At 39.9% G+C, this 26,104-nt stretch overlaps 1 protein-coding gene across 9 annotated transcripts in view; it reads left to right on the forward strand.

Annotated features, from left to right (window-relative positions):
* Positions 1-26,104, forward strand: part of LOC127424463 (centrosome-associated protein 350-like) — a 55,875-nt gene that overhangs the window by 15,095 nt on the left and 14,676 nt on the right. For 3 of the 9 annotated variants that reach the window (XM_051669705.1, XM_051669710.1, XM_051669711.1), the window contains exons 6-28: positions 551-707; positions 910-1,469; positions 1,723-1,836; positions 2,779-2,901; positions 4,960-5,076; positions 7,181-7,803; positions 9,092-9,216; positions 10,065-10,960; positions 11,118-11,265; positions 11,844-11,986; positions 12,120-12,291; positions 18,202-18,449; positions 18,584-18,753; positions 18,864-18,974; positions 19,939-20,076; positions 20,318-20,445; positions 21,332-21,433; positions 21,575-21,741; positions 22,154-22,356; positions 22,572-22,756; positions 23,303-23,390; positions 24,119-24,265; positions 24,427-24,578. In XM_051669705.1, coding sequence (XP_051525665.1) covers positions 551-707; positions 910-1,469; positions 1,723-1,836; positions 2,779-2,901; positions 4,960-5,076; positions 7,181-7,803; positions 9,092-9,216; positions 10,065-10,960; positions 11,118-11,265; positions 11,844-11,986; positions 12,120-12,291; positions 18,202-18,449; positions 18,584-18,753; positions 18,864-18,974; positions 19,939-20,076; positions 20,318-20,445; positions 21,332-21,433; positions 21,575-21,741; positions 22,154-22,356; positions 22,572-22,756; positions 23,303-23,390; positions 24,119-24,265; positions 24,427-24,578 — 5,017 coding nt within the window. The remainder of the gene's footprint in view (positions 1-550; positions 708-909; positions 1,470-1,722; positions 1,837-2,778; positions 2,902-4,959; positions 5,077-7,180; positions 7,804-9,091; positions 9,217-10,064; positions 10,961-11,117; positions 11,266-11,843; positions 11,987-12,119; positions 12,292-18,201; positions 18,450-18,583; positions 18,754-18,863; positions 18,975-19,938; positions 20,077-20,317; positions 20,446-21,331; positions 21,434-21,574; positions 21,742-22,153; positions 22,357-22,571; positions 22,757-23,302; positions 23,391-24,118; positions 24,266-24,426; positions 24,579-26,104) is intronic. The other 6 variants (XM_051669706.1, XM_051669709.1, XM_051669707.1 and 3 more) reach the window with 6 other exon arrangements.

Consider the following 26,104-nt stretch of genomic DNA (forward strand, 5'->3'; position numbering starts at 1 on the left):
AATCAGATACAAATACAGATATAAACCAAAATCAATTAAGCTTCTGTACAGCATTCCTCCTACTCAGTTGTAAACAGAGCTGCTCTTGCGTCGCACGTGCGTCAGTTCTCGCATCTCACATGCCAATGCAATTACGTCACGCGCATACCGCTGCTGACTGGAAGCGATGGATTATAGTTAAAAAGTACTTCAATATTGATCTTTTTCGCACCAAAAGTGATCGTGTCACTTTAGAAGACATTCATTTAACCGCTGGTGTCATATGGATGATGTTTATGCTGACTGTCTGTTCTTTTTGGAGCTTCAAAATCTGATCACAATCCACTTGCATTTTAAGGACCTACTGAGCTGAGATGTTTTTCTGTTTTTCCTCAAATGTGTTCTGCTGGAGAAAGAAAGTCATACACACCTGGGATATCATTAAGGTGAGTAAATGATGAGAACATTTTCATTTTTGGGTGAACTTAACATTTATCCTGAAATCTTGATGTTGGAAAAATATAAAATATCAGAACAATACAACATCACTTTTTTCATGTATTTCATACAGATGGGCATCGTGTGGAGGAAAGTGGGTCCAAGTCCAGAACACGGAGTCGGCGTAGTCCAGACAAAAGTTCACGCAGTCCGCTGAGGAACAGCACTATGGACAACAATGCCAGGAAGCCCAGCGCCGTAGAATTCAGAGAACCACTTGCTTCATACAGGTAAAAGTCACAAATAATAAATGATGAGGAACCACCACTTCTGCTTCTATAGTTCTGACAATCAGCGCACATGAAGTTGACACTCTCCTTCAGGTCTGCTTGTACTGCTTTTTATGTTTCCAGCTGGGTTATACTGATTTTTAATATTTTAAAACCTCTAAAGTGCTCATTAGTTTGAACTTCATTTACCTGGTTTTTATAGAGAAGCATCTCCGCTGCCAATGTCCCAGACGCACTCTGAACCTGACCCCCAGTCGCTACCAGTGGAGGTGGGCGTCTCTCAGTCGGACTCTGCCCTGAGCCGGCTGGTCTATCAGCGTGACACCCGAGACATGCAGACTGCAGAACTGGACAGCACACGCTCCTCAGCTGTTGACAACACATCTGTTCGCTACCTCAATGATTGTTCTGCTCTCAACACGATTCACCAGCCTGACCAAGCCACAGCGGGATCAGAGGTCAAGCCCAGAATACACTTGCAGGCTGAGACATCTCAGACTTCCCTGATGTCCAGCCCGGGTTCAGTCGCGGCTTCACAGCGGCTAGAGAACCTACGACGACGGCAACCAGACGATAAACTGGAAAAGCTGAAAGAGCGAATCCGCAGACAGAGGGAACATCTGGAGGAGACAGCGGATAGAAACAATCTTCTGGGATACCTGGAGCAGCCTGTGGGAATTGGGGCGGCAGGACACAGTACCACTGCACCCACTGCTAAAGTTCGGAAAGTGGCCCTGGCCCCTCCGGGACCTATTTATAAAGGTAAGATGACTTCAGAGAGGAAAGGTGAAACTTGGCCTAGTAACCTTAAGGTGGTAAGTTCAAACCCCATAGAGGGCAATCCATGAGTTATCACCATTTACCCCTGAGTAAGGCACCTAACTTCAGGTTGCTCTTCTAGCACTGTCCCTGTGATAAGTGTATTGTATGATACTTGGAATTTAAGCATCAGATAAATGTTTTATGAGCTTGTCAAGTGAGAGGAAGCTCACTGCCATGTTTTTTCGACTTCTAGGCTTCAACACAAGTGAGACTAAAATTCGCACACCTGATGGGAAAGTGTGGGCCCAGGAGGACTTCCAGAATTTAAGCAGGGAAATATACAAAGACTTGACACAACAGCTCACAGGTATACATACTTATAAAAATGTTGCAATGTCATACACAGCTGATTGTTGTCATCTCAGTCTTTTGAGTTTTGAAGTTTATATGAAAGGATTGCATCAGTTTGTTTAAAAATAGTTCTTTGGAATAGCATTGTGAAACAAGGTCATATATAATAAGCAAAAAAATGCAGTTAATCTCCCTGCTTGTTTGCAGATTTCAAATGCTGTCATTAAAGGGGCCATAGTCTGCATTTTTGTAACATTAAATTTTTTACCTAATGTTACTCAAGCTTTCTTGCATCACATATAGTTTTAATACTGTATGTATTAAATTTCATTTTAAATTACATTATTTAAAAAAATATATTAATATTATAATTTTTTTTAAGAGCAAGTTAAATCCGCCTGGGTAGCTCAGCTAGTCAAGACTCTGACTACCACACCTGGAGTCGCAAGTTCAAAGCCAGGGCGTGCTGACTGACTCCAGTCAGGCTTCCTAAGCAATTGGCCCGGTTGCTAGGGTGGGTAGAGTCATGTTGGGTTAACCTGAGTGGATGCCGCAGAGAATAGCGCAAAGCCTCCACACGCGCTAGGTCTCCGCGGTAACGCGCTCAACAAGTCACGTGATAAGATGCGCAGACTGATGGTCTCAGATGCGGAGGCAACTGAGATTTGTCCTCTGCCAACCCGGATTGAGGCGAGTCACTACGCTACCACGAGGGCTTAGAGCGCATTGGGAATTGGGCATGCCAAATTGGGGAGAAAAGGGGAGAACCCCCCCCCCCCCCCCCCAAAAATAAAAAGAGCAAGTTAAATCCTGTTCCCCATGAAATGTCAGTATTGGAGTCACTGTTTAAAGTGATTGTCATTTAAGTGGTTGAGTGTTTCCATTTTAATTGTTGATGTGAGTTTAGTGTAATTAACAGTGTTATCACACTCATTTGTCTCTCCCCGTCCCTTCACAGCAGAGAGTGCAAAACCAAAACAGAGGCCTGCAGAACGAGAGAGGGCGAAGGAGAAGAAACCATCCAAGCCTGTGAGAAAAGTGCACAGATCTTCCTCCGCACCAGACTCCAATGCTAAACCAGGTCTCTTTCACACTCTGTCCCTAAAAGCAAATAACTGTAGCTTGTTTAAGCAAATGATATTGAAATTCAAGATCAGAACATGCATTTTATATTGTAGAAGACTTACATGGGAACTTTACATGCACTTGAAAATTTGCAAATTAGGGATGGGCATCCACAACTGACTAGTTGATTAGTGAGCCATTAGTGATAATCAGCCATGAGTGTTGCATTTTGAAGTAAAATAAAAACTTGTCCCCTACATCCTGTTTCATTCCGTAGCACTCTATCCAGCTTTGTTGGAGCGCAAGTCCCCCTTAAAAACGGTTGTCCAGCCAGGGTCAGGTGAAACCAAAACCAGCCTAATTAAACAGCTTAACGGGATAGTTCACCCAAAATTAAAATTCTCCCATCATTTACTCACCCTTATGCCATCCCAGATGTGCATGACTTTCTTTATTCTGCAGAACACAAATTAAGATTTTTAGAAGAATATCTCAGCTCTGTTGGTCTATTCAGTGCAAGTGAATGGTGGCTGGAAAACTCAAGGTCCAAATATCACATAAAGGCATCATAAAAGTAATCCATACTCCAGTGATTTATTTAATGTCTTCTGAAGCGATCCAATTGGTTTTGGGTGAGAACAGACCAAAGCAAAACTCCTTTTCCACAATAAATTTTGACAGCAGTCTCCTTGGCTATCGTGATTATAAGCTCAGTTACACTTCCTATAGTGCCATCAAGCGCTCTGCGCATGCATCAAGATCTAGAAAGTGTAATCGAGCTTGAAATCATGATTGTGCCTAGAGACTGCAATGGCAAGATGTGCAGTGAAAAAGGAGTTATGTTTTGGTTTGTTCTTGCTTCAGAAGACATTTATTAAACCACTGGAGTCATATGGATTACTTTTATGATGCTTTTGTGATATTTGGACCGTCAGTGTTCTGGCCACCATTCACTTGCATGGTGAGGGCCAATAGAGCTGAGATGTTCTTCTACAAATCATAGTTTGTGTTGTGCATAAAGTCATACACATCTGGGATGACATGATGTGAGAATTGTAATTTAAGACTAATTAGTCGACTAGCCGTTCAAGCTACCCACTGATTAGTCAATTTTGAGAATATGTTTTGCACATCCCTTGTACAAATTAAACTAAATCCACAAGCATGCTCATAAACTGTGTTGATTTGCTGGCAGCTCAGTGTGAGCCTCTCTTGACCTGCAAGTGTCACAGTGCCCAGTTCTGTGCTGGGCATTCCTGGAAACAAACTCGTGTTAATGTCTGCCCACAAGCACAGGCTGTTATCCCCACAGAAATTTCCAGAATGTCTAGCATGAAGATTAACAGGATGGTTGCTGCAACACTCACACAGGAATGCTTGATACATCCCAGCTGAAGCTGTGCTGGCCTCGTTGACAGCTGGAGAGGTGTCACTCTTTCCACCTGTGTGTGTCTAAAGGTTTGGCTATACATGTGAGGGCCAAAAAATTTTTTATACATCCTCACAAATGTAACGAAATCCTACTTGTGAGGACATTTGAAGTGGTCCTTACTATTTTAAATTCTCAAAGCGGCCAAATAATGTTTTGCTTAGTCTTCTTTGATATCAACAGCAATCTGTGAGCCTTAGGTTTAGGGCTAGGGGTATGTTTGGGGTTAAGCAAATATCACCTCCATATAAAAACAGTAGTGTCTATTAGATGTCTTCACTAATATAGTGAAACCAACATCAAGCAACAGGAGAAACTAGTGAAATCTTATTACATTTTTGATTATGAAAGCAAACATTAATTTTCTTTAGAATGACATGCAGTGATGAATTCTGCACAGTAAGGGTCAATTTTGATTTCACAATGTCTGTTTTATTAAATGTGAACCGGTTGGATTTTTTTTTTCTCTGAAGACATCTGTGTGAATGCAATTCAGAGCTGTTACTCTGTCTGTTCATTATTAGATGCTTTTGTCATACTTTCCACTGTACCTTAATCACTCTTGTTTAAAAACAAAAGTACAAGCACAAATAAATTCTGGGAACAACTGCAGTCTCAATTCATCTGCGTAACCTGTCTCCATAGCAATCAGCACGTCATCATGGCGAGATGGTCAGAAGCTGGTGAAGATGATGCTGGGGCCGGTGCCACGGTTACACAAAGAGCCCCGGGCACAGTCCACAGAGAGACAGACGAGAACAGGTGAGAGGAGCAATATCTGCCAGACTCTGCTCCCATTGCCATGGTGACAACTCTGAGCTCAGCCACATCACAAACAAAACACTAATTTAGTCATTAAATATAGTGTATGTATTCAATTAGCATTCAGTGCCAGAGACCACATGTTTGTAGCTTCTCGAATTTTGGATGCACAACCAAATGATAACCTTGACAGAGCTTGAGGTGTTTTAAATAAGTTTAATGGCTGTAATTTTTAAAGGGATAGTTCACTCAAAGATTATCATTTACTCAATGACGTTTCCAAACCCATATGACTTGCTTTATTCTGTGGAACACAAGAGAGATTTTAGGCAGAATGATATCCTCATCATTCACTTTCATTGAATGGTAAAAAAAAATGGTGACTGAGACTAACAGACTGCCCAATATCTCCTTTTGTTTTCCACGGAAGAAAGAAAGCCATACAGATTTGGAACAATATTAGTGAATGATGACAGAATTTTCAGTTTTGGGTAAACTACCCTTTATAAGGTAAAAAATTAAATGGCTGTGGATGCAATAACCATAATATGTCCTTGACAGAGGTGTTTAAATTAGTTTAAAGCCAGCATTAAATACCACATTTGTTGCAGCAGCTTGTGGACCAAGTGTCAGGTCTATTAATAAATACTGATTCAGAGAGCCTCCCTACATCGGTAAACTTTGCTGCTCAGTGACCGTAACAAATAGGGTTCGACTGGGTGTTTCTGATTCACTGCACAATGCAAGTCAACCTAATTTCTTCTCCACAGTCGTAGGGCTGGACCCAGACTTTATTCAGTCACTCCAGTACTGATTTATTGGACTGCAGGGACAGAAATGCTTGATGCTGTATTGATTTAAACATTATATGCAAGCAGCCACTGAAGATAAATTTTTTTTTTTTATTTTCTCCTCCAGTTCAAATGTATGAATATAGGGCATATGCTGCTAATGCTTTGTGTTTGGGTGATTTTGTTGACTTTTTCTGTTTTAATTTTTTTCTTATTATTTCTTCAAATAATTGATTTGTAACAGGAAGCAAACATAAACAGTTATAGTTGTTTAGTGCTGTATCCATTTCTAACATTTGGCCTTTCAGCCTAATCTTGTTTGACTATTAATTTGTTAATATGGCTAACAGGAAAAAAAAAAAAAAAAAGAGGCTATATGGAATTTATTAATAATAAAAGAAAACCTAGATGATCATTATTTTTCCAGCCAGCCTTATGATTTAAGCAAGATAATGTCCTGGAATTTCCATTGGGTGCTGTAAGTGAGTTTAGCGTTCTGAAGCTTTCACGTGACTGAGCCATTGAATTAGCCACGCCTCCTCATTCCAAAACCCCGCCTTCCAAATATAATTTTGAGACAAAAACCTAGCAAAAGAGCAGAATTTTTTGTTCCTATGGCTGTCAAATTCAACAGTGGCACAATAGTGCCCTCAGCTGACAAACATCATGAATCATAGCCTCAATGATCCACTTCAAATACAACACTATGCGAACGAGCAAAATGATTGACAAGTAAAAAGCGCCAATGTCCACAGACACATTTTTGTTTCTTGTTTACAAAGTCTACAGCTGTCACAGAGACTGGTGAGATATCTCAGGACACTTATTTCATTAATATCTTTAAGGGAGTAGGAACATTTTTTGCATAGTTTTCAATGAAAAAAATCACTTACAGCACCTTTAAATATTTAAATGTAACCAGTTCACTAATGAGAAAAATAGAATAGAATATTAAGACCTATATCAGAAGTTATAAATAAAATTTAATTCATTATGAGGGCATTTTTTGCCCCAACATTATAAATTATGGGGGCATTTTTGTTACTTTCACCTGCATTTTTGCCCAGATCCCCCCTTAATAGTAGTAAGTACAGAGAATAACTTCAGTCAGGGTAGATGCCATATTTAAAGTGATGTGAATTAAAACATGGGTTCTGAAAATTAGGCCTAAATACAGAACAACCTGTTACCAGACTGCACTCATCCCTCATAGCTTTGTTTTCATTCGAGTTAAATTTAATAGTGAATGGAAAAAAAAAAGGGGGAAAAGGTCTTACAATTTATTCTCTTATCCTTTGCAACATCTTTTCTAGCAGGCCCTGTCCCTCGCTCCAGCTCCGATACCCGTCTGGAGCGGACCCGCCGTTCAAGGCCCAACAGTACAGAACGAACTTGCAATCACATGCTTCCTGAGGATCCAGCTGGACCTTTCAGATCAGCAGTTGGAAATAGAGGAAAGTCTTCCAACACAGACCTACTTTCAGCTGACATCCGTGGCATCTTAGATGACCTGCAGTTGGAGGAGGGCAGCAGGAGGGAACCGGTGTCCAGCTCCAGAGTCCGTGCCTCAACCCGAGCTTCCCGCAGTGCCAGTCCTGCCAAAACTACCAAGACGGTAGAGCCCCCAGAGCAGCCCATGCCAAAGAAACGTCACTATGATGCAGAGGCGGTGCGGATGTACATCGCTCTAAAGCAGGAAGAGCGTAAGAAACGGCAAGTTGAGGAAAGGAAGGCTCAGAGAGAGGAGGAAGAGAAGAAGAATAAACGCCTGCAGGAGCTCTACAGAAGACAGCGATCAGGGACCACAAAGGCCCCGGTGGCACCTGAAGGGCCAATAAAGAAGCGGCTGCAGGAAACATACACCAAACTACTGTTGGAACAGACACAGTATGTAGGAGAGATCAACACTGCTGCTGGAACAAACATCAGCCAGCAGGTAAACATACTCCTACATTCAACATTTTCAACAGCATTTTTGTTGTAAAATAACCTGTTAAAGTTCTAAAGTTATGCTGGATGGTTTTAAGTTAATGACATTTTTCACAGGCTAAATGATCGGCTGATATTTAGCTTTTTGAGATTATTGCCATTGATTTCTGTGTGTGCCCACTTGGTTGATTAACAGAAGGATTAGCTCTCCCTTGTGTCAATTTTTGGGAAGTGCAAAACTACACGAACAGCATTGCACAGCAAGCTGTCAGCAATAAAAAAACCTATCAGATGTTGAATCTTGTCATTATAAAGCACCACTGCAAAAATATTAAATAAAGATTACACTAGTCGACCTCACTAATCAGTTCATGGACAACTATTTAAAGGAATATTCCGGGTTCAATAAACACAAGTTAAGCTCAGTCGACAGCATTTGTGGCGTAATATTGATTACCACAAACATTTATTTCGACTTGTCCCTCCTTTTCTTTAAAAAAAGCACAAATCTGGGTTGAAGTGAGGCACTTACATTGGACGTAAATGTGCCCAATCCGTAAATGTTAAAATACTCACTGTTTCAAAAGTATAGATACAAGATATAAACGATATGTGCTAGCATAATTTTAGTGTGATAAAATCACTTAATAACCTTTTCTGTCAAGTTTGAGCCAATTTTACAACTTCTTTGCCATGATGATGTGATGTCAACAAACCCTAAAACGACTGTAAAAATGACCATTTAAACAACTTTACAGCTTAAATAATACAGATTTTTCTTTAAATGAGTTTTGACAGAAGAATGAATGTAAGTGCTTTTAAAAAATTAGAAGCTTCACATTTCTGCCTTTTTAAACCCTCCAGAAATTGGCCCCATTCACTTCCATTGGAAGTGCCTCAATGTAACCTTGATTTTTTGCTTTTTTCAAAGAAAAGGAGGGACGAGTTGAAATTATCTTTGGGCTAATCAACATTATGCCACAAATGCTGTCGATTGAGCTTAACTTGTATTGAACCCAGAATATTCCTTTAATTAGTGGATCATCCTGCCTATCTCTAGTCAATTCCAAAACCTTCTGACATCCTGGTCAATTGATAATACACATTTATTTTTATTTCAGATATTTCTGACTTTATTGTTGTTGTTGTTGTTGTAATAGATTGTTATTTGCTCTCATTAAATTGTATTATATGACATTTTATTGGCCATCGGGCACCCTGGCCTCTAGACATCGGTGTTGGCCATTGAAAAATCCATGATGACAGATAGTGTTGTTTATGTTGTGGCATTGCAGCCGAGACCAGTATACCAACCATCTGGAGAGTCAGATAAAGAAAATAAAAGACACGATCGACCTCAGAGTGCCACCTCTAGCAGTGATCTGTCTCTTACGGGGCAATGCCAGCCACCTTTCTCCAGGTAAAATGCACACTGAATCTCATTAATTATTTCCACATTCATAACCATGAAAATCTTATTATTAGCTTTTACATGAACACCAATTAGAAAACGCTGCTTGTGTTTCCACCAAAGCCATTTTAACTGCATTGAAGCTTGTACAGTTAATAAAATATCCACTTCCCTTAAAAAGGAAGTCATTTTTATTTCTTTACACAGAAATCATACTCTTTAAGTATTTCAAGTAGTTCTGTAAGAATAGATTAATTCCTTAGCCCGGTGCTTGGCAAGAAGTGTTTGTTGCCAGCCCACATCGGTTTCCATGGCCACCTCTAAGTGTATGTAGTTAGTGGCGTCTGCTGCATATTGAGTTTTTGGACACTGGAAAGTTCCTGAACAGCTTTTTAAATGGAACAAAATGGCATGTGAACACCTTAAACTCCTAACGATTACTTCATGTAATGCTTTATGAAATATTTTTAATTTATGTTCTGATTTCCATAATGTTAAAGGGAAAGTCCTCCCAAAAATGAAAATTGGCATAATTTACTCAACCTCATTTTGTTCCAAACCTGTATGACTATGATATATTTTGTGGAACACAAAAGGTGTTAGGCAGAATGTAAGGAACTGACTCCGGCTTCTCTTGCATTGTATGGGGGGAAAAAAGCAGTGTCAAAAAATTTCCTCTTGTGTTCCACGAAAGAATTCAGATTTGGAACGACATGGGGGAGTGTACATTTTTTTTTTTTTTTTTTTTTTTTTTTTTTTTTAAATCCATTAGTGGCTGTACTTTTTATTTGGTCAAATAATAAGTAGAATTTAATGAGGCATTGGCATGTACTTTTTTTTTTTTTTTTTTTTTGTAGGAATGAGTTGGGATTTGCAGGTTCGCCCTGGCTCCAGTCTGATCGGCGTAGTCCTGCTCTAATCAGAGGCATCAACTCGCTTGTATCCCCCTCTGGCCACATCTTTTCTCAGCTCTTAGAACTTGATCCAGAACTGTCCGGGCCTGAAAGAGAATCCAGAACTGCTCCTGTTGCACCTTCAGCTGTATCCCACAAAATGAGCCGCATCGAGGCTCTGAGGGCCACTGCTGCCTCTCTTTCAAACCGCATAGAGAGTGAGGCACGCAAGCTAACCGGTGTTGGAATTAACTACGGTTGTGCCAGGGACACAGGCACGGGTCTTTCGATCCCTAACGATAACTGCTGGGCTAAGCCTGTCAGTCCGCCAGTCAGAGAAAATCAGACCGATTCTGATGACCTGGTTGAGAGGATTCAGAGGCTCCTTGCTGCAGGTCAAAGCACCTATGATGACACCCTACCAGGTGTTGGCAATCTGCACAGCTTTAGGGAAAGAACTGAGGGTGTGTACAATCCCTACTCAGGACCTGCTGTGTCCGGCCTCACTTCTAGAAACATACTCAAGGCCAAATCTCCTCCAAAGCCTCTAGTCAAGGAAGTTGTGCTGGACTCTAGTGGAGGTTCCATCAGCGAGGGTCCTCTGTTGAGTGAGGGCAGTATTTCTGATGATGAAGATCTCCAAGAGCTGCCAAAATCCAGTTGCAGATACAGTGCAGCCCAGCAGAATGGAGACAGTTTGAACACAATTTCACGCTTCAAGAAAGAGGCAGAGAAGCACTTGCCCTTTAGTCCATCAAGTCTGCTACGAGAGAGCAGCGGACCATGGGAAGAATTGGCCAAGGGAAGCCCACACAGTGTAATCAATATATTCACCAAGAATATGCAGAGTTATGGCAAAGGTGAAAACTTCAAAAATTTATTTGACCTGTGTTGTTTAACTAACCATGTACCAGAGAGTATATCATTATATTTAATGAGATACAGTGAATGTTATGCATGTATTTATTTGTGAAATTCATATAAAACAAATGCATATTTTGGTTCCTTATGTTTAAGTAGCTCTTGAAGAGAGGGGAGGTAAGAGTTCCCCAGCTCTCCGCTCTATTCTGTCTGCTGGCAGCTCATTGGATGGAATGGTCTATGAGGATGACTTCATTTCCTCCCGTGGCAGTAGCCAATCAGCATCCAAGAGAAGTCCTAATGGGTAAAGCAAAATACAAATATATTTTAGTTTTCCATTTTGATATATGTATATGGGTGGATAGAGTTGAGCTTAATACTGTGTATGTGCATGTTATATCATAGGCTTGTGTGTTTGTCTTATTTGTAGCAACAGGTCTTTCAAGTTATGAACGCAAAATTCTGAGAATCAACCTCAGGGGGGCAGTGTTGCTCTATCATTGTACCTTTCACAGATTAAACTTTAGATTAAAGGCTAAGTGGCTATACTTCAAAAGTAATACTTGCTTACTATGTATGTAATACTGCACACAGTTCACTGTATGTGTACGCAGTATGCACACTGTGTACGTCACTATTTTTCTTTAAAAAAGAGAAGTGAAACAGTAGTCATTATTTTGCTATAAACATTTTAAGCAGTACCATGCTACATTGTTGTCAATGACATGACATCATCAGTTTGCATGTGAGTGGCATCCAGTTATTTTGTATTGACATTTTGCCTTTTTAATTGAATTTTTGATCATTTGGATCTATTGTAGTATTGTACTGTATATAAGATCAGTCCTTTTGACAATGAATTCTGATGCCCTCTCTCCACAGTAATGGACACGGTGGGTTCAGTCCCTCTGACGTGATGCTGAGTGGCAGATCAGCACGTGATAAAGATGGAGAGGGATCTCCCCATTCACCAACCCTCACACCCATCTCCTCTCCACATTCGGCCAGCTCAGGCAGCAAAAGAAGTCAGATATACTCATAAGCTTAGTCCACAGTGCCAGAAGTCCAAACACGTGTCAAAAAGTCATCTGTTCTTCAGTGTGTGATGTAGTGTAAAATCAGTTTCTCTGCTCTCATGTCTTTTTTTTAATCCTACAGCCTTAGAGAAGAGCCTGCTGAAGGGGCAGAGAAACGCGTCCTCTGCAGACTCTGATCTTCCTGGTGAAGGTTTTAAAAAGAACATTTCGGAGAAAGCATCCAGTCGCAGCTCTCACAGGAGCATTGACACAGATGGCACACTGGGGAGAGCTTCAGCCCACTCCATCCAGAGGTACGACCTTTTTAACCCTGTAGGGTGTCCTGTAGTTCAACTGGTACATCATGGCACTGTGAAATACTGATCAACGCATATGCTTATACAATGTATACATTGTTAGAAATTCAGCTGGTGTGTAGAATAGTTGCAGAAAGCTTTGGAAGTAAAACCGTAAGTTGTTTGACATGTTGGAAACCAAACACAGTTTTCCCATTTAGTAGATTCAACCTTACAGTTGGACCTAAAACTATGCTAAACAACAACCAATACTCTTTTTTTTTTTTTTTTTTTTTTTTTTGTAACAATGTTTTTGTTTGTTTGTTATTCCCCGAATACCATTTATTTCAACAACGCTCCATTGTGAATGAGTACCTTTTAAATGCATGTTGTAATTCCAACAGTCATTTGTTAATTAGACTGATATTGTCAGTAGAGGTTGACATATATATTGGTTTTACAGATTAATCTGTGCCCATAGTTGCTTCGTTATCAGTAAAAAAACTGTCAGTTGCTGATATTAATTTTTTTTAATTTTTTTTAATAATTTCTTCATTTCAAAATAAGAGTCCCCTGTGTATTTTGGGCTTGTTTATACTGAAAAGTCATATTTTTAGAATTTTGGTTAAACAGTAAACTGCATCTGAGATTTTATTCATTTAGGACATTTTGTCTATGCCTGTCATAGTAAGAAAATAATTATTTTTTTGTTTGTTGACATTCTAAAAATGGATTTTAAAAACTATCGGCCAGTTAATCGGTTATCAGCCTTTCCAACCACCTTAGTTATCGGTAGGGGGCAAAATCGGTTGACCTAATTGTCACGACCCTCAAGTACACATCACATTTACAGTTCTTGGCTCATTTGAAGATGAAAATATTTCGCAGTACATAGAGTGAGTCTGTTATTTGTGAGACCAGAGTTCAAGACTGTCCTATTCATTAATTAGAAGAGAATGACTCATTAGAGTCATTCATAAAGTTCATATTATTGTTTATAAAGCTGACATTACCAGTCATATTCTGGTCATTGTTGCATACAAGACGTTCAGCGCAACAGAAAGATGCAGAAAACATTGATATTAAGCACTTTGTAAAACAATATAAATAATATTCTAATGCGTCCTCACTGGATAAATGTGATAAAACCACATATTGATGCAAATAAAGTCTTTGTGTTGAATAACTGTCACAATTTTTTGTCATTGCATTTGCCACTATATCAAGTCTGAGGCCCTGTGAAGGCACTGAATGTTGCTTTAAATTAAAGTGCCTGCCAAATAATAAATATAAATGTAAACCCCCTACTGATTTATGAATGGAACAGCCTGTTGCATGTATGTCATACTATTTTTGAAAGTTGACAATTGTTGCAGTCTTAAAAAGATAAAAGTTAGAAAACTGTCCTTTAAAGTGAGTAACTAGTGCAATCATCTCTCATTATTTTTCTGCTAGTCTGCAAGTCACCAGAAATTAACTCGGACATATGCAAATAGGCTGTTTCAGACCGGAAATATCTTTAAACATGATGTCCACAGTGCTCCTGTTTATCATAATTATTACAGCCCTACACAGTGGTGCCAGAGTCAATACTAGCGCTGCTATATGTGCAGTGCTCGGTCAGCTGTAGCCCTTCAGAAAACGAGGCGGGAGTCAGTTATCTGTGCTGCAGGTCAGGCTTATTGCCAATGAGATATTTTTCTCCCATGTGACATTCGAGCCTCCCTGTGGCATTTGTTGAAGCCCATGAGTCAGATTCCTCTCATGCCTTCTTGCCTGTTCAGCATTCAGAGAGCCATATCCTTCAGAGATGTGGTCTCTGGGTGAGTATATCCAGCAGCACAGAGCTTTATCTGGATTAGCATAAATTTAAGGGTTACCCCATCATCCTCACACTTTCCAGACCTCCTCTCCATACCCTAGCTGCACAAAATCCTCATTGTTTGGGATTAAGAATATTTAAAACTTTTAAATTGCTATTTAAGGGGTGGGGTCTGGGTAGCTCAGCTAGTATTGACGCTGACTACCAGCCCTGGAGTCATGAGTTCGAATCCAGGGTGTGCTGAGTGACTCCAGCCAGGTCTCCTAAGCAAACAAATTGGCCCGGTTGCTAGGGAGGGTGGAGTCACATGGGGTAACCTTCTTGTGGTCGTGATTAGTGGTTCTAGCTCTCAATAGGGCACATGTGCTTGGATCGCGGAGAGTAGCATGAGCCTCCACATGGGAGTCTCCGCGGTGTCATGCACAACGAGCCACATAAGATGCGCGGATTAACTGTCTCAGAAGCGGACGCAACTGAGACTTGTCCTCCGCCACCCGGATTGAGGTGAGTAACCGCGCCACCACGAGGACCTACTAAGTAGTGGGCATTCCAAATTGGGGAGATTGCTATTTGAGGGGCCTCGATCTATTAGAGGTTTTTCTTGTTTATCATTGTATAGCAGCTTGCACCATTCAGCTCAACAGTCATTCTGTGTAAAGAGTTTTTAGCAAGGCAAGATTGTTTCTTTTGACAACTTTTTTGAAAAATTTTTAAGATGCATTTTTGCTTATTAAAAAAAGTCAACATGAAATCAGAAAGTTTATTTACTTAATATTAGGGATGGGCAATATTCAGACTCTGGATTAAAGAACGTTTATTGCAATAGATACAAACATTTTTCAAAATAGCAGGACATAAAGTGCAAACTGAGCTATGAGACTAAATAGCACAATACAGTACATAGATCTTCAAATGATAAAATCACTCACATTTAAAGTCAAACAAAAATCACTATGCTGTCACTACCTGTAGCATAGTATTCTTAACCAATAGAAAATGTGTAATTTAAGTGCCAAATCTGATACGAGCTCTCATGTGAAAGAATCCACACTGCTGCGGTTTATTAGCCTTTTCGGGATGCTTTGATTTTTAAATGGTCTAGCATTGAACTTGTCGAATTGTATGCAATTATGCACACCAGACATGCGCTAAAACTGTGCTGGGTGAAAAAAAAAAGTCTGAAATGGTGTGTAAAAGTCACATGAAATCTTCTTTGCAACCTGTACTACTTCAGAACGTGGAAGCTTTGTGACATCTGCGCTAAAAAACTAGATGCAGCGCAAAGAATGAAACACAGTTGTCATGAGATGCATTTATAAAAATTATTTTTAAAGGAATTTTCCGAGTTCATTACAAGTTTAGCTCTGTCGACAGCATTTGTGGCATAATACAGATGATCCCAAAAATAAATTTGACTTGTCTCTTCTTTAAAAAAAGCAAAAACGTGGAGAACACTGAGGTGTTAATTTTTTTGAACATTAAAATGCTCACTGTTTCAAAAGAATAGCCACAGGACATAAACAACATGCGTGTAAACATGATTTTAGTGTGATAAAATCACATACTTACCTTTTCTGTGTAAAGTTACAGTTGTGCTCAAAAGTTTGCATACCCTGGCAGAAATTGTGAAAGTTTGGCAATGATATTGAAAATATGACTAATCATGCAAGAAAACTGTCTTTTATTTAAGGATAGTGATCATATGAAACCATTTATTACCACATAGTTGTTTGGCTCCTTTTTAAATCATAATGATAACAGAAATCACCTAAATGGCCCTGATCAAAGGTTTACATACCCTTGAATGTTTGGCCATGTTACAGACACACATGGTGACACACACAGGTTTAAATGGCAAGTAAAGGTTAATTTCCCACACCTGTGGCTTTTTAAATTGCAATTAGTGTCTGTGTATAAATAGTCAATGAGTTTGTTAGCTCTCACGTGGATGCACTGAGCAGGCTAGATACTGAGTCACGGGGAGCAGAAAAGAACTGTCAAAAGACCTGCGTAACAAGGTAATGGAACTTTATAAAGATGGAAAAGGATATAAAAAGATATCCGAAGCCTTGAAAATGCCAGTCAGTACTGTTCAATCACTTATTAAGAAGTGGAAAATTCAGGGATCTCTTGATACCAAACCAAGGTCAGGTAGACCAAGAAAGATTTCAGCCACAACTGCCAGAAGAATTGTTCAGGATACAAAGAAAAACCCACAGGTAACCTCAGGAGAAATACAGGCTGCACTGGAAAAAGACGGTGTAGTTGTTTCAAGGAGCACAATATGACGATACTTGAACAAAAATGAGCTGCATGGTCAAGTTGCCAGAAAGAAGCCTTTACTGCGCCAATGCCACAAAAAAGCCCAGTTACAATATGCCCGACAACACCTTGACACGCCTCACAGGTTCTGGCACACTGTAATTTGGAGTGACGAGACCAAAATAGAGCATTATGGTCACAACCATAAGCGCTATGTTTGGAGAGGGGTCAACAAGTCCTATAGTGAAAAGAATACCATCCCCACTGTGAAGCATGGTGATGGCTCACTGATGTTTTGGGGTGTGTGAGCTCTAAAGGCACGGGGAATCTTGTGAAAATTGATGGCAAGATGAATGCAGCATGTTATCAGAAAATACTGGCAGACAATTTGCATTCTTCTGCATGAAAGCTGCGCATGGGACGCTCTTGGACTTTCCAGCACAACAATGACCCTAAGCACAAGGCCAAGTTGACCCTCCAGTGGTTACAGCAGAAAAAGTTCATCACAGTCTTCTGACCTTAATATCATCGAGCCACTCTGGGGAGATCTCAAACTTGCGGTTCTTGCAAGACGACCAAAGACTTTGCATGACCTGGAGGCATTTTGCCAAGACGAATGGGCAGCTATACCACCTGCAAGAAATTGGGGCCTCATAGACAACTATTACAAAAGACTGCACACTGTCATTGATGCTAAAGGGGGCAATACACAGTATTAGGAACTAAGGGTATGCAGACTTTTGAACAGGGGTCATTTAATTGTTTCTTTGTTTTGTTTTATGATTGTGCCATTCTGTTATAACCTACAGTTGAATATGAATCCCATAAGAAATAAAAGAAATGTGTTTGTGACTTTTGAGCACAACTGTATAGCCAATTTTACAACTTCATTGCCATGACTATGTAATGTCAACAAAACCTAAAATTTAAATTTAAACAACTTTACAGCTTAAATAATACATGAGTTTTGACAGAAGAATTAATGTTAGTGCTTTTATAAAATTATAAGCTTTACATCTTCACAAAAGCATCTGCTTTTAAACCCTTCTAAAAATTGGCACCATACACTTCCATTGTAAGTGCCTCACTGTAACATCAATTTTTTCCTTTTTTAAAGGAGGGATGACTCTGAATTTATTTTTTTTGTGTGGTAATCAACATTATGCCACAAATGCTATCGATTGATCTTGACTTGTCTTGAACCCAGAATATTCCTTCAACATGACACTGAGTCTTATATATATGGCAGTCCTGCGCAAGACAATGAGAAAAAACGAGATGCATTTATATGGAAAATCTATTGAAAAACAGCGCAGACCTGCTCAAAAACACGTGTTCACAGCCCCTAACTCACCCTGTTCTTGAAAAACTACTACAATTGCACATGTAGAATAACCAAAAAGTGATTTTGGTATTAATTGATTTTGATACTGTTAACTGAGTGACCGACTACCCGTGCACATCCCTTCTCAATATAGTTAAGTAGGTGTTCCCACTGTTCAGCGGTGCACTTTATTTTAAAGAAAAACATGTTTGTCTTCTTAATCTTTCATCAAAATGTAAAAACTTTTTCCACCTCTGAAATTACTTTCCTCTTCATCAACCAACCAACATCTGCCAGTGTTTTTTCAGGAGGATAGTTGGCCTCCGCAATTAACTGCAGACTCTTTATTCAGATTCGGTTCTATTTTGGTAGCATTGCCCACTTTTCACGATCTTATCAATTTCCGATTAAAATCATGGCCTACTCAGAAATGCATTAAGTTACAGAACTAAAAATGACTTGGTTTTTTTTAATTGGTAATTCATCAGTGTTTTTCTCTTCCTGTTTCTTGTTTTATTAGTCTTGGCTCAGAAGGAAAGAAATCTCCCCGAAGCCCTGGTACAACTCCTGCTGCTGGTTCTCCAGCTGGATCTGGTTCTTCTCGACTATATCCAGGTGATGGGATCCAGGTCAGAGGGTCTGCCCATGGCTCAAGCCCCCCTCACACTGCCCTTCCCAGCTCCTCCTCATCCTCCTCTTCAGCTGCTAGGGCTAAATCCAACCCCTCGCCCTATAATCAGAGCCCCCGAGCAGAACACAGGACTGCTGGTAAACAACTTTGTCTGCATTAATTATCCATCAACAACTAATTTGCCAATTAATTTGGGTATGGATATCCGGTTCTGGAGAATTTCAGTATTTGAATTGGAATTCATTACTGACCACACTGTCTATCCCCCTAGGCTCTGCAGAGCTTCAGTTTGCACCTGGAGTCCTGCAGCAGCGTCTGTCTGCCGAGCTCAGTTACCTGGATGCAGTGGAGGAGTCTGTACGACAGATCAGTGATGTGGAGAGAGTAAGAGGCGTGTCTCTCGCTCAGCAAGAAACAGTCTCGCTCGCTCAGATTCTGAAGGTGAGACAGGCCCCTTAGCTCAGTGATTATATGTATAACTGACTACCTGCTAGGGCTGTGCTCATGTGGCCATTTACCATGTTTTTGAGAGTGACCTTTGACTCTTGCAGTCCCAACAGCAGAGGCATGAGCGTGACTTGTACCTGCTTAGAATGAAGGCGGAGCAGGAAGCCCTGGAAACACAACGGGAGCTGGAAGAGAGCAGGCAGAGAGCCGCACGGGTATTTACAATCACATTCTGCTTACTTTGTGCCCTCTCTGAATCTTCCTGTCTGTAATTCAGGAAGTTTTCACACTAGAGCTTTTAGTGTGGACTTATGTAGTGCTAGATTGCTATATGTGCCATACCAGTTAACAATGCCTGCAATGTTTACTATGGGCACAAGATGAAATGAAATGCATCGAAATATGGGCTGACAAAAAAATATTAAGAGTTCTAAAATCAGGGGCCTGGGTAGCTCAGTGGTAAAATACGCTGGCTACCACCCCTGGAGTTCCCTAGTTCGAATCCCAGGGCGTGCTGAGTGACTCCAGCCAGGTCTCCTAAGCAACCAAATTCTCGTGGTCGCTATAATGTGGTTTGTTCTTGGTGCGTGGTGAATTGAGCGTGGTTGCCGCGGTGGATGGCGTGAAGCCTCCACACGCGCTATGTCTCTGTGGCAACGCGCTCAACAAGCCACGTGATAAGATGCACGGGTTGACTGTCTCAGACGCGGAGGCAACTGGGATTCGTCCTCCGCCACCCGGACTGAGGCGAATCACTATGCGACCACGAGGACTTAGAGCGCATTGGAAATTGGGCATTCCAAATTGGGAGAAAAAGGGGAAAAATCCCCCCCCCCCCCAAAAAAAAAAAAAATTTTATAAAATCTAAATAAATACTTAAACACTAATACTCACAGTTTTACAGCTTTGTGAACTGAGGCTTACAAACTGTTTGTGAGGCTTTCTGATCGATTGATTAAAAGAACCAGCTCACAAGTCATTTGATCTTGAATTAGATTACAGTGGTCATGCTATTTGATTTTGAATGCAGCCAGTGAAAACATTGCATTAGAAAGACACGTTATCTTCCTCTTTGGTGCACAGCCCTTTAGCTCAATATGTTCAATTCAAACTGCAAGCTCACAGTGAGTGTTTGAAGATAAAAACACTCATTTTGTTGATTTGTGTGTTTGTTTCCAGGCCCATGCAGAGCTGCAGGAAAGTGTGCTCCAGTCTCAGCATCAGGCGTTAGGTTTGCATGAGGCCACAAACAAGATGATCAACCAGCAGGCTGAGGCTGCTCGCCACACAGCTGAAACAGCACGACACATTAAAGAAGTGAGCTACATATACAATACATACACTTAAATATTTCTTTACATGCTGGTAAAAACCCAACAACAACAACTGTAAAGAAACAAGATTACATACTTGTCCACTCAGAGAAGCTGAAGTGTAAACTTTATTCCCTTCAGACATTGCAGCTTTCTCTTTAAAGTCGAGCTGAAAGATTAAAAGTGTAGATGACTCTCTCTCTCTCTCTCTCTCTCTCTGTGTCTCGTACTCGCTCTCTTTGTAGATGACTGAGCTGGCTCGTTCACAGATTGCGATGAGTGTTTCTGGCCCTTCTAACAGGCCTTTGTATGACCAGCAGAAACAGCACAACCAAAGCATGAAACAGCGCCAGCCACAACAACACACAAACAGGTAACCATTTTGACATTTGTCATTCTCATATGTAATCCATCTTTTTTTTATCCCATGCTGACTCCAGCTTAAGAGCCAGATAGGGTTCTTCATTAAAATAATAGTTCCCCCCAAAATCACCCTCCTGTTGTTTCAAACACAAATTGCTTTTTTCTTCTTCTGTAAAACATTAAAGGAGATATCTTGAAGAATGTCTGAGCCCCTGCTGTCCATACATTGAAAGCATAAAGTGACCAGGGGCTGCCAAAGCTCTAAAAAAGGGCCATAATTACATTCAGATGTGCCACGTGAAAGACATCCCATGCCAGATTTGACCTAAATAAGCTTTGGTCACACTACACTTCGCTCTCCATTCACTCCCATTCAGATTCATCCAAACTGCGAAGAGCGAAAACACAAGTTCTTTCAAAAAAATATCGCATTTTGCAGTGGACGAAAATTAGAGTTTGGTGATTTCTGACCTGCAAATCCGTATCTCAAGAAGACGTGCGACCAATAGAAATTTAAAACATCACACGCTGACTTTCAATGCAAAGAATACATAATTCAAAGCTGCAGGTGTTTATTGTTGCAGGAAAGTGAGTACACAATATATTGTAACATTTGAATATGAATTTATTTGTCATTAATTAAAACGCGTGACATTATATTCAAGTCAGTTGCCATGTCCAAAAGTTCTGCATACTCAAAATTTAGTGTGACCACCCCATTAATGTGCAGAACTGAGCAGTGAATAAGAGCAACAGCGGAGGGTGGGTCTATTCTTTAACTGTCTGTTTAGTTTGCATTTTCTCAAGGGAAATATTGTAAAACAAAAAAATGTTATAGTGATAATAGTTCTTGTAGTGAGACACTTTGTTCAAACACTGTTTTGGATCTTCTCCAGTAGCTGGAAGAGTGAGCGGTCTCCAGAGAGAGCCCAGTCAGAAGTTGAGACACCACCAGACAGCTTCTCAGACTCCATCCCTTCCAGGAGACCCACCATCAGGTACCACCACCCCCCAAAAAAACCTCTTAATTAGAGCAGAATGTCCAATTATAGATGGTTACTGGTATAAAGAGTGCACTGTCCATAAATGTTCATATCTACTTTTCTCTTCTCTCTTACACACTCTTCTTTGTTTTTCAGTGGTGGCGGCAGCAGTATTACCCAGCTTAGTCCATCTCTTTCTGATCAGAAAGAGAAGAGGTCAGCAGAGAAAGACAGGAGTAGTAGTTCAGTGGAGGACCAGGCTCATACTGCTGTTGATGACTCCCTTCGCTCAGACAGTGTGCGCAGCCTGCTTGAAGAGAAAGGTAAAACTCAAGTCTTTAGGGGAAGCAATGTAAATAATCTGTCTGGAAAAAACTCAAGGTACCAGGGTTCCCATAGTCAAGGAAAACCTGAAAATTAAAAAAAGTGATTTCCAGGCATTGAAAAGGCTCATAAAATCTTAAAAAGTCATAGAAATTCCTATTGTGAAGGGGATTTTTTTCCCCTAAAATGTTTCTTCAGCTTGAAATTGCTCTTTGTGAGCACCTTTTTCCAGTAATCACAGTAATCTCTATCCAGTAATCACAAATGGTAAAACTGGAAAAGTTTGGATACCAGAATTTGTTCGTTCAATTTTTTATTTTTTTGGTTTTTACAAAAATAACATTCAGCCACCTTGTACCGTAGAAATTCTACATAGTCAAAACATTATGAATTCCCTTTTCCCCCAATCAGCAGACAGTGCCTCTATTGCCACGGAGTACTCTGTGAAGTTTGATGACTCTATGACGGAGGATGACATTGAGGAAAAATCATTCCGCTCTCTTTTACCTTCTGAGGCTCATCGTCGCGAATCGCTGGACCGGAAACCCAGCTCACACCCAGAATCTGACGACGACCGCAGCCATGACAGAACCAGCCCCAGAGAAAGCTCAAAGGTGAGATCCTGTCAGCTCTTCACCTCTGTGTTTGACAGAGTGAGCTTTAAAGATTTAAAGACTGACCGACACATTAGCCTCACTTAACATGTAGGTTTATTTATTTAATTTTAAGGTTTATTTTTCCTTTACTGATTTGCTTTGTAACTCTATGTATGGATGAATAAGTGACTTGGCTCTTGTGGTTTTCCCTGCTGTCACACAATTCACTGCAGGATGGCAGCATGCCCTTCTCCAGCGGCCAGAACAGCTTCTCCAAATTCACCATGGACCTGGTACGTCATTATATGAAGGAAGAGGAGGTTCGAGCACAGCACCAGAGTTCTTTACTGCGTTTGCGTCAGAAAGCCCTGAGAGAGAAGACCAAAGCTGAGCTGGCCTGGCTGGAACACCAGAAGAGGCAGGATGATCATTCATATTATGACATTATTGCTACCACACCAGTGCCCTTCTCACTAACATGAATATTAAATTGAAGAATTTTCAAATGAACATGAAATTGAAATTGACCCCGTTTTCTATAATAAATGTCCATGGTCATATTGTGTTTTTTCAATACATGTTTTTGTAAAGATTTCATCAAAATGATCTAACTTTCTTTGCCTCTAAATTAGCTTTTCTGTTGTTGTCATTAAGACTGTATGGGCAACTGAAAAAAACTAACCGATTAATAACAGTCTACTATTCATGATCCAATTAAATCCTGATAAATGAAAACAAGCCCCGCCCTGCATTTACTACAGAATATTATATATTACTCAAAATTACAACACATTACAGAAGATAAATGCATTGTAAATGCGCTTACATGTTGTATTTTAAAAAAGCATGCAAGTTGCAGCATTGTGTCTCTATGGCAAGATTTCCTAGTATTGAAATCCAAATCCATAAACTCAAAGGCAGTATGATTTAATGAGCTGCAGGTTGACCTACTCTTCTCTTTCAGGCATTTCCGAGATAAAGGAGAGGACGATAAGATGCCACCCCTCCGTAAGAAACAAAGAGGCCTGATATTGAAACTACAGCAGGAACAGGTGATGTGCTGATACATGCTTTGTATTTTCTCTGACTAAAGCATATGTGCAAAATATGTGCAACTGTGACATTTTATTGGAAATAAAGTAGCCATCTCTGAGCTACACTTTTAAATAAATAAGTGAAGAAAAACAATATTTAAGCACTTGGTATCACTTTAAATGATCGATATATGGATAGCTCTGTACATTTTTCAATTGTATGTTTGTGCCTAGTGTCTATTAATAAAAAACTAATTATTATTTTGATAATCGATTAGTCCTCAATTATTTCTTAGATTAATCGATTAATCAGATAAAAACACATTTTTATTTCCTTTATAATAAAAAAAAAATTAGAAATGATAAAGGGCGTAAGGATTTGTTGTGATTTACTGTACTGAATTCATGATTCTATACTCACTAAACTTTGAACAAAGCCTGAATCATGAAAAGTTAAGTTTAATTTTTTTATTATTATTATTAGTTTCAGGACATATGCAAAACAGTTCCTTTACTTGTAAAACTTAAAAGTACTGTTCATTAAAGAGTAAAATTATACATCAGGTATGGAGTGGGACAAGAAAATCAGCTCAGCAGAAGGCAATGGTGACACCAGAATAGAAATATGCAAAATTATTGAGAATTATCGATTAGTTGTTTCAGCACTAGCCTAGTGTCTCTATGAATGTCCATGTGCACAGCACAAAAATAAAGGCTAAAAACTTGCTGTGTTACTTGACCCACAGGCAGAGATCAAGCGACTGCAGGAGGCCAATAAAGCAGCAAGGAGAGAGAGACAGCTGCTTCTCAAACAGCAGGAGGAGATAGAGAGAATGAGACAGACAACCCTTAAACTCAAAGAGCGGCTCAAGAGTGCGGGGGACACAAGCCTGGTCAGTCCTCTGAAAGATCAGTCAAGTGTCAGTCAATGAACGATGCTGAACTATACTTGTGAATTTCTATTCAGCTACACCTGTTTCTCTGGCTCCATACAAATGTTCAGTACAAGCTTTTTTAAATGGGTAAACAGATTTTTTTTTGCTTATATCCACAGGAGTCACCCCAGGCAGGTGTGCCAGAGGAGTCTACTCCGCCCAGTGTGATAGTGACAGAGACGCGTAGTCCCTCCCCTATGTCTGTTTCTGGCAGTGAAACCAGCAGTATCATGCAGAAACTAAAGAAGATGCGCTCTCACATGGATGAGAAGTAAACAAACACTCTTCCCACTTTTTCCTGTCTAATCTCCTGTACTCTTGTTTGGTTAAAAAGAAAATCTGTTGCAGTCAGAATATTTTATTCATTGATTGCTTTAACCAAACTTGAAAATCTTTAAAGAGGCATACATTCTGCTGTGCAAACCTCTTCCAAGAAGGCCAAGGAAAGAATGCCTGTTTGGTGTGCTCAGGGTGGTTTCTAATTGTTTGTGACTGGGTAGTACTACTAATAACGTTTATTCATTTCCTCAAAACCTGAGGTTTGTCTACAGCTTGCTCTTTAACAGCTGACTGTGTAACAGTTTAAAGTGTTTGTAAATGTCTGTGAGCAGAATCTTTGGTTTGAACAAAGCATGCTCCATGTAGGAAAACACCCCACTCCCAAAATTAATGGAAGAACAGTTTGTGTATTTCTTTGTGCTTTCCTTTTGCAAAAAAAAGCAGTACATCTAAAACAGACAGCAGTGTCATCATTGTACTTCTACCACTAGTATGCAGTATTTCTGAAGGAAGTGCAATGTACTGTAGAAGTTTTGATATGCTCTCAATCTGCAAGTCATGGTGTTTTTTTTGTTTAGTCTAAAGTATTGGCAAAACCCAGAGATGTGCCTACATAGACAGCACTTATGAGAATCAAAATCTAAAAAAAAAAAAAAAACATTTTTATTGAAGATCCCCTAAATTGCTAACTAGGCAGCTTTCTACATTTTGAGATTAAGGTTCGATTGATAGCGAACCTCACTTCACGAAACATTCCTTTGTTTATTGTGAGATTTCTAAATGTGCTTCATATCCTCTAAATGTTCTCTAAATTCTGTGCTCATTATATGTGATCTCATGCCGTCTCCTACATTCAGACAGTCAAGTTGATTTGTCAACATGCTCTTGTTTTTACCACGATAGCCTGGCAACTGGAGAGACGTGCCATTGTTCTAAAACTTTTCATAGCAGTGACACACAAACATTTTTTTGTGTGAATAAAGTTGGTGCACTGAGGGAAGGGATTTCACGCTTGTCTGATTCAACTTATCATATGCTGTGTTGCAATTGTGGCTCCGTTCACATGCCTCTGCTCACTTTCTCTCGCTTTGACTAATAGCACGATGATCTCTTTTGTCGAACTTTCATCTGTAATTATTCAATGGTCATCCATATGCGCCTGTCACATATGCACACAGCACAGATTAACCTTTTATCCTGCATTTCATTGAAAGTGACTTGTTGTAATCCGGTTTAGGCAACTCTTTGTGTAAGCGCAGATGATTGCGATTTGCATTGCGTTTATTTTTCACAAAATTCTTCGTTCATGGCATTTAATTTGATTAATGGATTCACCCTCTTTCATCACAAAAGAATTAGCATGTATCCCTCAAACATATCTTTGAAGAAAAACAACAAATGGGAGAATCTCGTGAAGAAATGTCTGGATATATTTCACTCAAAAATCAAAAGGAAAAAAATCAATGAATGACATTAAAGCACATTTCCTACCCAAATTCTCAGTATTGTAATGTGTAA

This window comes from Myxocyprinus asiaticus, chromosome 33 (assembly GCF_019703515.2).
Source record: "Myxocyprinus asiaticus isolate MX2 ecotype Aquarium Trade chromosome 33, UBuf_Myxa_2, whole genome shotgun sequence".
In the NCBI taxonomy this organism is placed as follows: Eukaryota; Metazoa; Chordata; class Actinopteri; order Cypriniformes; family Catostomidae; genus Myxocyprinus; species Myxocyprinus asiaticus.